At 45.7% G+C, this 13,747-nt stretch overlaps 1 protein-coding gene across 7 annotated transcripts in view; it reads left to right on the forward strand.

The window, feature by feature from the left end:
* The window catches only part of LOC139276085 (syntaxin-binding protein 5-like), a 671,748-nt gene that overhangs the window by 415,920 nt on the left and 242,081 nt on the right, over nt 1-13,747 (forward strand). For all 7 annotated transcript variants that reach the window (XM_070893547.1, XM_070893550.1, XM_070893548.1 and 4 more), the window contains exon 8: nt 10,631-10,754. In XM_070893547.1, coding sequence (XP_070749648.1) covers nt 10,631-10,754 — 124 coding nt within the window. The remainder of the gene's footprint in view (nt 1-10,630; nt 10,755-13,747) is intronic.

Below are 13,747 nucleotides of genomic sequence, written 5' to 3' on the forward strand. Positions count from 1 at the left end.
GTGTGTGTTACAAGAATTGGGAACATTGCAACCGGTCGCTTATGCGTCCAGGAGTTTGTACAAGGCCAAAAGGGCCTTCCGCATGATTGAAAAAGAAGTTCTGGCATTCGTTTACGGGGTGAAAAAAATGCACCAGTACCTGTTTCGGCTTAAGTTCGAGTTACAAACTGACCATAAGCCGCTCCTATCACTATTCTCAGAGAGCAAAGGTATTAATACGAATACCTCTGCTCGCATCCAAAGATGGGCGCTCACGCTGTCTGCATATAACTATGTAATTCGCCACAGGCCAGGCACAGAGAACTGTGCTGATGCTCTCAGTCGGCTACCATTGCCCACCACTGAGGTGGAAATGGCACAGCCTGCAGACTTGCTCTTGATGATGGAAAGTCACCCGTTACGGTCCGCCAGATCAGGACCTGGACCAGCCAGGATCCTTTACTGTCCCTTGTAAAAAAAAAAAACTGTGTCCTCCATGGGAGCTGGTCCAGCGTCCCAGCGGAGATGCATGAAAAGATCAAGCCGTTCCAGCGGTGCAAAGATGAAATGTGCATACAGGCGGACTGTCTTTTGTGGGGTAATCGCTTGGTTTTGCCTAAGAAAGGCAGGGAAACGTTCATACGGACCTACACAGTACCCAGCCAGGCATAGTAATGATGAAAGCTATAGCCAGATCCCATGTGTGGTGGCCCAGCATCGACTCAGATTTGGAGTCTTGCATGCGCCAGTTCAACACTTGTTCTCAACTGAGCAATGCATCCAGGGAGGCACCGTTAAGTTTGTGGTCATGGCCCTCCAAACCGTGGTCGAGGATCCATGTTGACTTCGCTGGCCCATTTCTAGGCAAAATGTTTTTGGTTGTTGTGGATGCTTATTCAAAATGGATTGAATGTGTAATAATGTCTGTAAGCACGCCCACTGCCACCATCGAAAGCCTACGAGCCATGTTTGCCACGCACGGCCTGCCTGATGTCCTTGTCAGCGACAATGGGCCGTGCTTCACCAGCACTGAATTCAAGGAATTCATGACCTGCAATGGGATCAAGCACGTCACATCTGCACCGTTCAAGCCCGCATCTAATGGCCAGGCAGAACGGGCAGTCCAAACCATCAAGCAAAGCTTGAAACACGTGTCAGAAGGCTCCCTGCAGACCCACCTGTCCCGAGTCCTGCTCAGCTACCGCACAAGACCCCACTCGCTCACCGGGGTTCCCCCTGCCGAACTGCTCATGAAAGGGGCACTCAAAACAAGGCTCTCTCTCGTCCACCCTAATCTTCATGATCATGTCGAGGGCAGGCGGCATCAACAAAGCATGTACCATGATCGCGCAAATTTGTCACGCGATATTGAAGTCAATGACCCTGTATTTGTACTCAACTGTGCACATGGTCCCAAATGGCTTGCTGGCACTGTCATAGCCAAAGAAGGGAGTAGGGTATTTGAGGTCAAACTAGCAAATGGACTAACTTGCAGAAAACATTTGAACCAAACCAAACTGCGATTCACAGACAGCCACGAGCAACCTGAAGAGGACACCACCAACTACGACCCTCCGATACACACACAAGTGGCAACACGGTTGACCATGAAGCTGAACCCATCATTCCCAGCAGCCCAGCAAGGCCAGCTGCGCAGCAGCCCAGCAAAGGCCCAAGCAACTCACCTGCACCTGTGTTTGTACCAAGATGATTGACTAGGGAGCGGAAAGCCCCAGATCGTCTCACCCTGTAAATAAGTGCACTGTTGACTTTGTGAGGGAGTGATGTTATGTATGCAACACCTTGTAACCAGCATTCCACCGCCACCAGAGGGCGCATCTGTTGGAATCCCAAGAAATCCCAGCATCCCTTGGGAGCACTGCATCTCAGCAGGCCTCCCATGCTGTGCTCGCACTCTGTAGTCAGATTAAAGAGACTAAGGTCACAGTTACTCAAGTCGACAGTACTCAGTCATATTGCTTTATTTGAGGCATAACAAAGGTGAGTGTGGTGGCGATGAGAGAGGGGTTTAAGGAGACGGTTAGCAGTAGAGAATAGTAGCCGGGGGTTATTTTTACAATCCAGAATGATCCTGAATAGTGAGCATTTTTTTTGTAGACAAGAGTAGGAATCAATAATATTTTATTTGTTCAAGCCAGATCTGGCTGTGAATGGCTAAACCAGTTGTCCGCCACATCCGTTCAAGTCTGTGCCCTTTTGACTTGAGGGAGTGAAGATGAGGGCTGCACCAGGGATGTAATAAATCAGATAGGAAGAAATCAGTTCCGTGGGGCAAGAACAGGCTGAAACAATGGGTCTACCAAGGTAGTCCTGTTTGTGGATCTTGGGAAGGCGGGCTATGCAGAGTTGGGGAACTATGAGGTTGGTAGCTGTGGAGGTAGGATCTCCAGCGGAGATGAGGCCAGTGACGTTCTGGGAAATGATGGCTTGATGTTCGGTAATGGGGTCATGGTCCGGGGGAGGTAGGAGGAGGTGTCAGAGTTGGCGATCAGCCTCTGCAAGGTAGAGGTGGGTCCGCCAAACAACAACAGTGCCACCCTTGTCAGCAGGTTTAATGACGAGGTTGGGGTTGAATCTGAGAGACCGGAGTGATGAAAATTCAGAGAAAGATAGGTTGGAGTGAGTGAGGGGAGCAGAGAAACTGAGACGGCTAATGTTCTGGCCGTTCGCAATGAAGAGATCTAGAGCGGGTAAGAGGGCAGAGGGAGGGGTCGAGGTAGAGCGAGAATTCTGAAAACGGGAGAAAGGGTCAGCTGTGCAGGGTTAAGACTCCTGGCTGAAGAAGTGGGCATGGAGGCAGAAAAAGAACCCAGCATCATGCCAAGCTCGAAACTCATTGAGCTGGGGGCATAAGGGGATGAAGCTCAGGCCTTTGCTGAGGACTAATCGTTCGGGGTCAGAGAGGAGAAGGTAAGTGGAGATAGTGAAAACATGGCAGGGGGTGAGATTGGAAGAAGCGATGGGATCAGAGGGAAGTGAAGGGGAAGAAGTTTCCGAAGGGGCATTGGTGTCCAAGAGTTGTTGAAGCGTACGATCCTTGACACCCGAAAGGAAGGAAAAAAGTTTTTTGTTAAAGCGCTGGATGAGGCGAAGGATGAAATAGAACTGCGGACCAGGACAGCTTAGAGATAGTGAGTCGGTGTTGCTGAAGAGAGAGGTCGAGAGTGTGCATGTGGTGGTGCATAGCGTTGAGTGTGGATCCCAGGATGCAGAGAAAGCAGTGGTTTGAGGAACGTTGAATATCTCAAAGATATCTGTAATCCTGGGTGGATCCAAATAATGAAGAGTTGCATTTCAGTTGGAATCCACATGGATTAAGTCGGAGACAGAGATATTTTTGTGTAATCTCTCCTCGTAATTTAACCCCTGGAGTCCAGGTATCATTCTGGTAAATCTACGCTGCACTTCCTCCAAGGCCAATATAAATTTCCTAAGATGTGGTGTCCAGAATAGCTCACAGTACTCCAGGTGTGGTCTAACTAGGGCTTTGTGCAGCTATAGCATAACTTCAGCCCCCTTCTAGTATTCTAGTCATCTAGATATAAAAGCTAGCATTTCAAATGCCTTTTATATTATTCTCAGTACCTGTTCAGAACATTTTAATGATCTATGTACCTGAACACCCAAGTCTCTTTGGAGCTCGACTGTTTCTAGCTTTTCACCTGTAGAAAGTACTCTGTTCTATGGCGGGACTGACATATCAAGAAAGACTGGATCAACTGGGCTTGTATTCACTGGAGTTCAGAAGAATGAGAGGGGATCTCATAGAAACGTTTAAAATTCTGATGGGTTTAGACAGGTTAGATGCAGGAAGAATGTTCCCAATGTTGGGGAAGTCCAGAACCAAGGGTCACAGTCTAAGGATAAGGGGTAAGCCATTTAGGACCGTGATGAGGAGAAACTTCTTCACCCAGAGAATGGTGAACCTATGGAATTCTCTACCACAGAAAGTTGTTGAGGCCAATTCATTAAATATAATCAAAAAGAAGTTAGATGTAGTCCTTACTACTAGGGGGATCAAGGGGTATGGCGAGAAAGCAGGAATGGGGTACTGAAGTTGCATGTTCAGCCATGAACTCATTGAATGGCGGTGCAGGCTCGAAGGGCCGAATGGCCTACTCCTGCACCTATTTTCTATGTTTCTATCCTTTTTAGGTCCAAAATCGATGACTTCATATTTGACTACAATGAAATCCATTTGCCACAATTTTGCCTATTCATTTAATCTATTAATATCTCTTTGAAATGTTATGCTTCCGTCGACACTTGACAATTCTGCCTATCTTTGTGTCATCAGCAAACTTGGATATGTGGCTTCATATCCCATCATCTAAGTTAATAAATATGGTGATTAGTTGAGGCCCCAACACAGATCCTTGTGGGACACCACTGGTCACATTCTGCCAATTAGAGTACCTACCCATTATCCCTCTCTCCTGCCATTCAGCCAGTTTCCTAACCAGGCCCATAATTTTGCTTCAGTTCCATGAGCTTCAACTTTAGTTAACAGTCTTATGTGTGGGACCTTATCAAATGCCTTCTGGAAGGCCATATAAATAACATTCATAGACATTCCCCTGTCAACTTCATTACTCACCTCTTCAAAAAATTCAATCAGGTTCGTCAGGCGTGACCTATTCTTTACAAATCCATGCTGGCTCTCTCTGATCAGCTGAAAATGTTCAAGGTGTTCAGTCATTCTATCCTTAATTATAGACTCTAGTAATTTCCTGACAACAGATGTTAGGCTAACTGGTCTATAATTCCCTGGTTTTCCCCTCTCATCCTCCTTAAATAGCGGAGTGACATGTGCAATTTTGTAATTTAAATGAACGGTACCCGAATCAAGAGAACTCTGGAAGATTATAGTTAGGGCATCTGCAGTGTGCTCACCTACTTCCTTTAAACCCTGGGGTGGAAACCATCTGGCCCTGGGGATTGGTCATTCCTTAGTGCCATTATTTTCTGCATTACTGTTATTTTACTTACATTAATTTTGGTAAGTCCCTGACCCTGATTCAATATTAGTTTCCTTGGGATGTCTGGCATGCTATCCTCTTCCTCTACTGTAAATACTGATGCAAAGTACTTATTCAACATGTCTGTCATTTCCTTATTTTCATTGTAGCTCTAACTATCTGTTTTTGTCACCCTTTGCTGTTCTTTGTTTTTCTCACATTCACTAGGATCTGTGCTTTTTTTGCATTTTTGTATGCTTTTTCTTTTAGTTTTATGTTGTCCCTTATCTCTTTACTCGTCCATGGCTGTTTTTTTTGGCAAGTAGAGCTCTTGCCCCTTTGGGATATAAATTGGTTCTGCATCATGTTAAATTATTTTTGAACACCTCCCACTGACCACCTGTCTTTTTACCCATTAACAGATTTGACCAGTTTACTGTGGACAGTCTGTCTCATCGCATTGAAGTCAGCCTTACCTCAATCTAGAATCTTAGTAGCTGTTTCACGTTTCTCCCTTTCAAACACAACATTGACCTCAATCATATTATGATCACTATTAGATAAACATTCATGCACCGTTAGACTGTTAACTCAATCTGGCTCATTACTAAATCTAATATGGCCTGCCCCCTTGTTGGACCTAGGACATATTATTGCAGAAAACTATACTGAACACACTTCAAGGGATTCACTACCTTTATGACATGTGTTTGTCTGCTTATCCCTTATCCCAATTGAGAAGAGGGTTGGGGCGATGACACAGCCCTGCTTGACCCCGGTCCGGATGTGAATTGGGTCTGTGATGGATCACGGCTTGCATGTTGTCATGGAGCAGGCAGAGGATGGTGACGTACTTTTGGGGGCATGCGAAACGGTGGAGGACACTCCATAGACCCTCGTGGTTGACAGTGTCAAAGGCCTTTGTAAGGTCGAAGAAGGTCATGGATAAGGGCTGGCACTGTTCCCTGCATTTTTCCTGCAGCTGTCGTGCTGTAAAAATCATGTCAGTTGTGCCCCGGAGGGGACGAAATCCGCACTGCGACTCCGGGAGGAGCACATCGGTCACGGGGAAAAGTCGGTTGAGGAGGACTCTAGCGACGACTTTCCCAGTGGTTGATAGCAGGGAGATTCCTCTGTAGTTGCCGCAGTCGGACTTGTCCCCTTTTTAAAAGATGGCCACGATCAATGCATCTCTAAGATCTCCCGGCATGCTCTCCTCCCTCCAGTTGAGAGAGATGAGGTCGTGTATTCGCACCAGTAGTGCCTCTCTGCCATACTTCAGTGCCCCAGCAGGGATTCTATCCGCTCCTGTAGCCTTGTTTTTTAGCTGTCTTATGGCTTTTTCTATCTCGTGTAGTGTTGGGGTCTCACTGAGGTGGTAGCTGGTAGCATGTTGCGGAATGGAGTAGAGAACACTCGAGTCAAAGGCAGAGTCTCGATTGAGGAGATCTTCCAGCAGGCCCTGACTGCCTCGGTGTCCTTGATAAGTGTTTCCCCGTTCTTAGCCAGGAGTGGGGTGGGACCTGGGAGTTTGGTCCGTATGTGGCCTTGACTGCGGTGAAGAATCCTCGCACATCATGGCTGTTGGCAAGCTGCTGTATCTCCTGTGCTTTCTCCATCCACCACCTTTTCTGTAGGTCCTGGGTTTTTTGTTGGACCTTGGCCTTTAGCCGTCTGTAATGCTGCTATGCTGCTCCCGAGTTGGGTTGCTGTTTAAGGCTCAAGGCTTGCAATCTATTAGTTCTTGAATCTCCTGATCATTCTCATCAAACCAGTCCTGGTGTTTCCTGGTTGCGTGACCGAGCATCTCTTTGCAGGCACTGGTTATGGAGGCCTAGAGGGCAGACCAAGCGCTGTGGGCATTCTGCGTCTCTGGGTCATCGAGGCACGCCAGGTTAACTGTGAGGCGCTGACTGTAAAGGGCTCTCTTATCTGGATCCTTAAGTACTCCGGCATGCTCCACCTCACAGTTGACAAGCTCTCCGCTGGAGTGGAACCAAACTTCAGAACCAGTGGGAAGCTGTTCAACCTGTGCCGTCTCCAGGCCAGGTCCAAGACCACTCCAACCTCTGTCGTCGAGTTACAGTAAGCGGATGACGCCTGCGTCTGTGCACACACAGAGGCTGAACTCCAGGACAGAGTCGACGTATTTACCGAGGCGTAAGAAAGCATAGGCCTTACGCTAAACATCAGTAAGACAAGGTCCTCCACCAGCCTGTCCTCGCCACACAGCACTGCCCCCAAGACATCAAGATCCACAACGTGGACCACTTCCCTTATCTTGGGAGCCTCCTATCAACAAGAGCAGGCATTGACGACGAGATCCAACACCGCCTCCAGTGCACCAGTGCAGCCTGAGGCTGCCTGAGGCAAAGAGTGGTTGAAGACCAGGCCCTCAAAACTGTCACCAAGCTCATGGTCTACAGGGCCGTAATAATACCCGCCCTCCTGTATGGCTCAGAGACGTGGACCATGTACAGCAGACACCACAAGTCGCTGGAGAAATACCACCAGTGATGTCTCCGCAAGATCCTGCAAATCCCCTGGGAGGACAGATGCACAAACATTAGCGTCCGCGTCCAGGCCAACATCCCCAGCATTAAAGCACTGACCACACTTGATCAACTCCACTGGGCAGGCCACATAGTTCGCATGCCAGACACGAGACTCCCAAAGTAAGCACTCTACTCGAAACTCGTCCACGGCAAGCGAGCCAAAGGCGGACAGAGGGAACATTAAAGGACACCCTCAAAGCCTCCCTGATAAAGTGCGACATCCCCACTGACACCTGGGAGTTCCTGGCCATAGACCGCCCTAAGTGGAGAAAGTGCATCCGGGAGGGCGCTGAGCACCTCGAATATCATCACCGAGAGCATGCAGAAATCAAGCGCAGGCAGCGAAAGGAGTGTGCGGCAAACCAGGCTCCCTGCCCACCCTTTCCATCAACGACTATCTGTCCCACCTGTGACTGGGACTGTGGTTCTCGTATTGGACTGTACAGCCACCTAAGAACTCATAATAAGAGTGGAAGCAAGTCTTCCTCGATTCCAAGGGACTGCTCATGATGATGATCCCAATCTAAATGAAAGTTAAAATCCCCCATTAAAACCACACTGCCTTTGCTACATGTTTGTCTAATCTCCACAATTATACCATCTACCACTTCACTGTTGCTATCAGAGGGCCTATACACAACTCCCTGTACAGTCTTAAATCCTTTTCTATTAATTCTACGCATAAAGTCTCCACTGCCTGTTTATCTCTTGTTATATCCGTTATTTTCATTGAAGTGATTTCATCCTTAATCATGAAGGCTACTACTCCCCGTCGCCCCTCCCCCGCTCTTCCCCATTTTCCCTATCTTTTCTGTAGACCTTAGAACCTGGTATATTTAGTTCCTAATCCTGACCATCTTGCAGCCATGTCTCAGTAACGGCTACCATGTCGTACCCTTCAAGTTGAATTTTTGCCTGTAATTCATTCAATTTGTTCTTTATACTTATTACGTTTGTATAAAGAACGCTTATTTGGGCCACATACCCTAACCTGTCCTCTGCTCTAATGTTCTACTCACACATTACTTTACATCTTTTAGTTTTTCCTTTACCTGTCGTGCCTAAAGCACAGTTTCTGACTATTACTCCACTCCTTTCCTTTTCATTTGTTTCTGAATTATTATTTGTACTACCTTTTCCACCTAAGCCCTCTCCCCTCCCATTTACTAGTTTAAAGTCCTAATGACCGCCCTATTTATCCTTTTATCCATATAATTGCAAGTCTTTATTTTTCCGCTAGGTCCCTGCTCCCAGCCTGGTTCAGGTGGAGCCCGTCCCAACGGTACAGTTCCTCCTTGTTCCAGTTCTGCTGCCAGTGTCCCATGAAATGGAACCCCTCTTTCCTACACCACTCTTTCAGCCATGTGTTTACCTCCCTAATCTGTGTATCCCTACCCCAATTTGCACATGACACATAGTAATAATCCAGAGATTATAACCCTTGAGATTCGGTTCTTTAATTTAGCTCCTAGTTCCATGTATTCTCCAAACAGGACCTCTTGTTTACTCTTTCCTATGTCGGCGGTCCCAACGTGGAACACAAAAACTGGATCCTACCCCTCCCTTTCCAATATCCTTTCAAGCCGATTTGAGATGTCCCTCACCCTGGCACTAGGTAGGCAAGCAACATACCATGCGGGACTCTTGATCCTGCTTACAAAGGATGCTGTCCGTCTTCATAATTATTGAATTCCCTACAACTACCACATTATACTTCCCCCCCCCCCCCCCACCTCCCCCCCAACACACTTTGGATAGCGTCCTTCTCCAAAGTGCCATGGTTAGCATTCTGGTTATCCTTCTGACAGTCTTCATCCTTATCCTCACAGATAGTGAGTACATTGTACCTGTTGGATAGAATCAGTTTATGTAATCCTCGTTCTCTATCTCACCTGGGTTCCGTTTACTCTGTACACTATCGGTCGTATCAACCCCATTTTGAACCTGCACCTCTCTACTAGGTGTGAGCAAGGTGTGGAACAAACTATCCAGATACTCCACCCCTCCCTTATGGGTCGAGTGTCTCCAACTCGCACTCCAGCACAATGACTGCAGATGTGTTCATTTCGGACAGTGCCACTGTCCACAAACTCCCGCATGCTGCAGTCCAGACACACATCCCGTTCTGCCATATCTTAGTCTAACCTTGCTTTATTTATTTAATTATAAAATCTTTATTCAAATGATTATTTATAGTTATATTAATTAGTTGATCTAGTTAAGTTATTCATTTAATAAAGTAAGTTATAGTTTCCCAGCTCTTGGTTTAAACCACTATCCTAGTTTAGAGAGGAAAATAAAATGCGTAAGCTCACCAACCAATCCCCTACCTGCTGTCCTGTGACATCAATCTTTGTTTTTTTGTTCTTTTTGTGTTCGCCGCATATACTCTACCTCTGCTGCTGCAGCCGCTCAGGTCCGCGCTCTGTCTCGGCCTCCCGCTCTATTTGTACTCTGCCTCCTGGGGAACAGTTCCTAAATGTAACAGGAAAAGGGAAGACCCAGCATGTCAGGTCTCTGCCCTACTGTGCTATCCTAGGATTTGCCAGATGGACAATACCAGGCCTGTGCTTGGAGTAAATGCAGGCTCAGCATTATCATTCAAAGGAGCAGGAAGAGGGTGTTCCTACCATTGTTCAACAATTGAGTATCCATGCAGAGGGTTGCCTGAAGAAATCAGGAATCGGGGCATATGTTGAGGCCTCCGCAAACTGGAGGGTTGGGCAGGGGGGAGACCTGGGAACGTCCTGAAGATTTTGGGGCCCGGATACACACAGGAATACCTACCCTGATGATTAATCAGATAAACTGTAAGGATAAAATTACTTTTAAATTGTTGCACCTAGGTTATAAAACTAATAACAGCATATTGTTTTAATCTGTACAGAGTATAATTCCATATCTATTAGAGATCAATGGAATAATTTATTTAGCACAGTCAATCTACATGGGTGTCAAATTAAATTTAGTGCGCATAAGTAGATTAATTTGACCAATATTTATTGAATGTAAAGTACATTGCTCTGTAACATAATTATAACTGCTTGAAAGACACCAATAAAGCATAATCTATTACTCACAAAAATATAATGTACTCACTATAACTTTATTTTCTAGGCTATCCATTCTGTCAGCTGGCATCATGAAGGGAGGCAGTTCATGTGTAGCCATTCAGATGGTAGTTTAACCCTTTGGAACTTGAAAAACCCAAGCAAACCTTTTCAGATCACAGTACCACATGGTAAGCACTTCTGAAAGCTAATAGGTAAGTGCAGGAGTATATTACCTTAACATTTATGACTGAATTTGTATTTTTGGGTGATGCTAAAATAGATGCCTTCTGATGGCCTATAAATTGGTTCAGTCCGGCCTGCTGGTGTGAACTGGTCACGGGGAACGATCCCTGTTGCAGAACCAGTAAATCAGAAGCGCACCTGATATCTCATTTACAGGGCGTCAGGCGGCAAAGAGGATTTCAATTTTGGGCCACTGCGTTGTCAACAACAGCCCTCAGGTAGGTCCTGGGAGAGGGAGGGAGTGACTGAGAGAAGGGGGGGTAGTGACCGGGAGAAGTGGGGGAGTGATTGAGAGGGAGGAGATGACCGGGAAAGTGGGGGAGAATGATCAGGAGAGAGAGGGGCGAACAGAAGGAGTCAGGGAAGGCATTTGGGAGGAGGCTGAGCGGGGACTGGTAACAGTCTTTGGCGCTTCAGTGCACCTCTCAGTTCCACGTTCACGCAAGTAGTCTTTTTAAAGTTAGCTTTTTGGTGGCGGCCTCCAGCAGTCCCTTTATCCTGAACATTTTCCTGAACGCAGTTGACCCGGAGCCAACTGCTTTCAGGGCAGCCCAATGTTGCAAAGGGGATTTCAAACAGGTGTTAAGCCCCCGAAACTGCACATACAAAGGGTTTAATGCCTTTTTCAGGCACAGGCTCTTTGTGCCTCTTTTTCTGCCTTTAAGGAGCATGCATGCCCCACCCACTATATTGGCCGCTTAAGCGTGACAGTCCTCCCCACGATCACGCAATCTCCAGGGAGAGGCAAAAATACAAAGAAGAAATTTTGGACTAATTTATGTAAACTGAGAAATTAGTATCCCATCTTAATCTTAGAATTAGGGCATAAGCTTAAAATTAGAGCTCGGCCACTCAGGAGCAAAATCAGAAAGCACTTTTTCACACAAAAGCTGTGGATGCTGGGACAATTGGAGCTTTCAAGACTGAGATAGATAGAATTTTGTTATGTAAGGCCATTAAGAGATATGGAGCAACGGTGGGAAAAGGGAGTTGAGGTGCAGATCAGGGTTCAGTGTCGGGCTGCCTGCTCCATTTCATGGTTCATTACGGGAATGTGTTGCTTCAATTGTTGAACATGTATGCCCCATGCAGTGGTGTAAATGCTCGTGCTTCTTTAACCAGGTGTTTACCCATCTCGATTCCATTGACACCACTGTGTGTATGGCCCTTTGGGGACAGGTGTGATTTTAATTGCACCCTCATGGTTCAAGACTACACTGGTCTCCAGCAACACACCCATATGGAGCCAAAATATCAGCATAGACGTATAGCAATTTACAGAATGGAAAGAGATCATTCGACTCATTGTGAATGTGCTTCTTGTGTGCTAAAGCAATCTAAAACTAATTCCATTGCTCCACTTTCTCCCCATAACAAATAATGAATCTGTTACACAATACAGTGATGATTCAAATGGAGCAAATTCTACCTGACTGCAGCAAGCAATAATTATTCCCTTTTGGAAACAGAAAAGAATTTGCTCTGATTGATCCGTGCATCATGAAATTTTGTGGCTGTGCCAAAGTCTTTCATCAATCCTGAGCAGCAAAATCATAACATTTGTCTGATTCTATATGCACCAACAAAAGTTGGGCTGCATGCTGGGCTTTACCACCAACATAATTTATGTAATTAGATTATTGGTAGAAAAACAATGAGTTCAGCTGACCATTTTAAGTCATGTTTATTGATCTCAATTAACTGAAAACCCTTGTAGCTGCTGACTTGGGTTTGCCAACAAAATAACGGCAAATGTTTCCATTTTAGCACAGTAACATCACTAACTATATTCTCATTGGAAACCAAATTACCACACGCAAATTGGCATATGGACAAGCAGATCAGAAAGTTAAATGCGTAGCTCAAAGAGTGGTGTGGGAGAAAGGGGTTTCGATACATGGGGCACTGGCACCAGTATTGGGGAAAATGGGAACTGTTCCATTGGGACGGTCTCCACTTAAGCTGGGCTGAGACCAGTATCCTGGCAAATCGAATAACTAAGGCTGTAGATAGGGCTTTAAACTAAAAGGAGTGGGAGAAGGGGGTCAGGTGAGGGGAAATTTAGTGATTTGGATAAAGATATGCAGAGTGTGACAGGAAGGGACAAGAGAGTTCAACGGAGAAGTGCATCAGTGAATAAGGTGAAAGCAGGGAATAATGGTAAAAAGTTAAAATTAAAGGCTCTTTATCTGAATGCACAAAGCATTTGTAACAAGGTAGATGAATTAGTGGCACAAATAAAGATAAGTGGCTTTGAACTAATAGCCATTATGGAGAAGGCAACCAAGGTTGGGAACGAAATATTCCAGGATCCTTGACATTTCGAAAAGACAGGCAAAATCGAAAAGGAGGGCCCTGAAAATAAAGAATGACATAAGGACAGCAGTGAGAAAGGATCTTGGTTTGGAAGATCAGGCAGTAGAATCGGTATGGGTGGAGGTAAAAAATAACAAGGGGCAGAAAACACTGGTGGGAGTAGTTTATAGGCCTCCAATCAGTAGCTATACCGTTGGACAGCGTATTAATCAACAAATAATAGGAGCTTGTAACAAAGGTAATATAATAATCACAGGGGACTTTAACCTTCATCATAGACTGGGCAAATCAAATTGGCAAGGGTAGTCTGGAGGACTAGTTCATTGAATGTATTTGAGACAGTTTCCTAAAACAATACGTCATGGAACCAACCAGGGAATAGGCTATTTTAGATCATGTATTGTGTAATGAGACAGGGTTAATTAGTAATCTCATAGTAAAGGATCCTCTGGGGAAGAGTGATTATAATATGATAATTTTACGTTAAGTTTGAGAGTGAAACACTGCAGTCGGAAACGAGAGACTTGAACTTAAATAAAGCCAATTACATAAGTATGAGGTGCGAGTTAGCAAAGGTAGATTGGAAAATTAGATTAAAAGGTATGACGGTAGATAAGCAGTG

This window comes from Pristiophorus japonicus, chromosome 11 (genome assembly GCF_044704955.1).
Source record: "Pristiophorus japonicus isolate sPriJap1 chromosome 11, sPriJap1.hap1, whole genome shotgun sequence".
Lineage (NCBI taxonomy): Eukaryota > Metazoa > Chordata > Chondrichthyes > Pristiophoridae > Pristiophorus > Pristiophorus japonicus.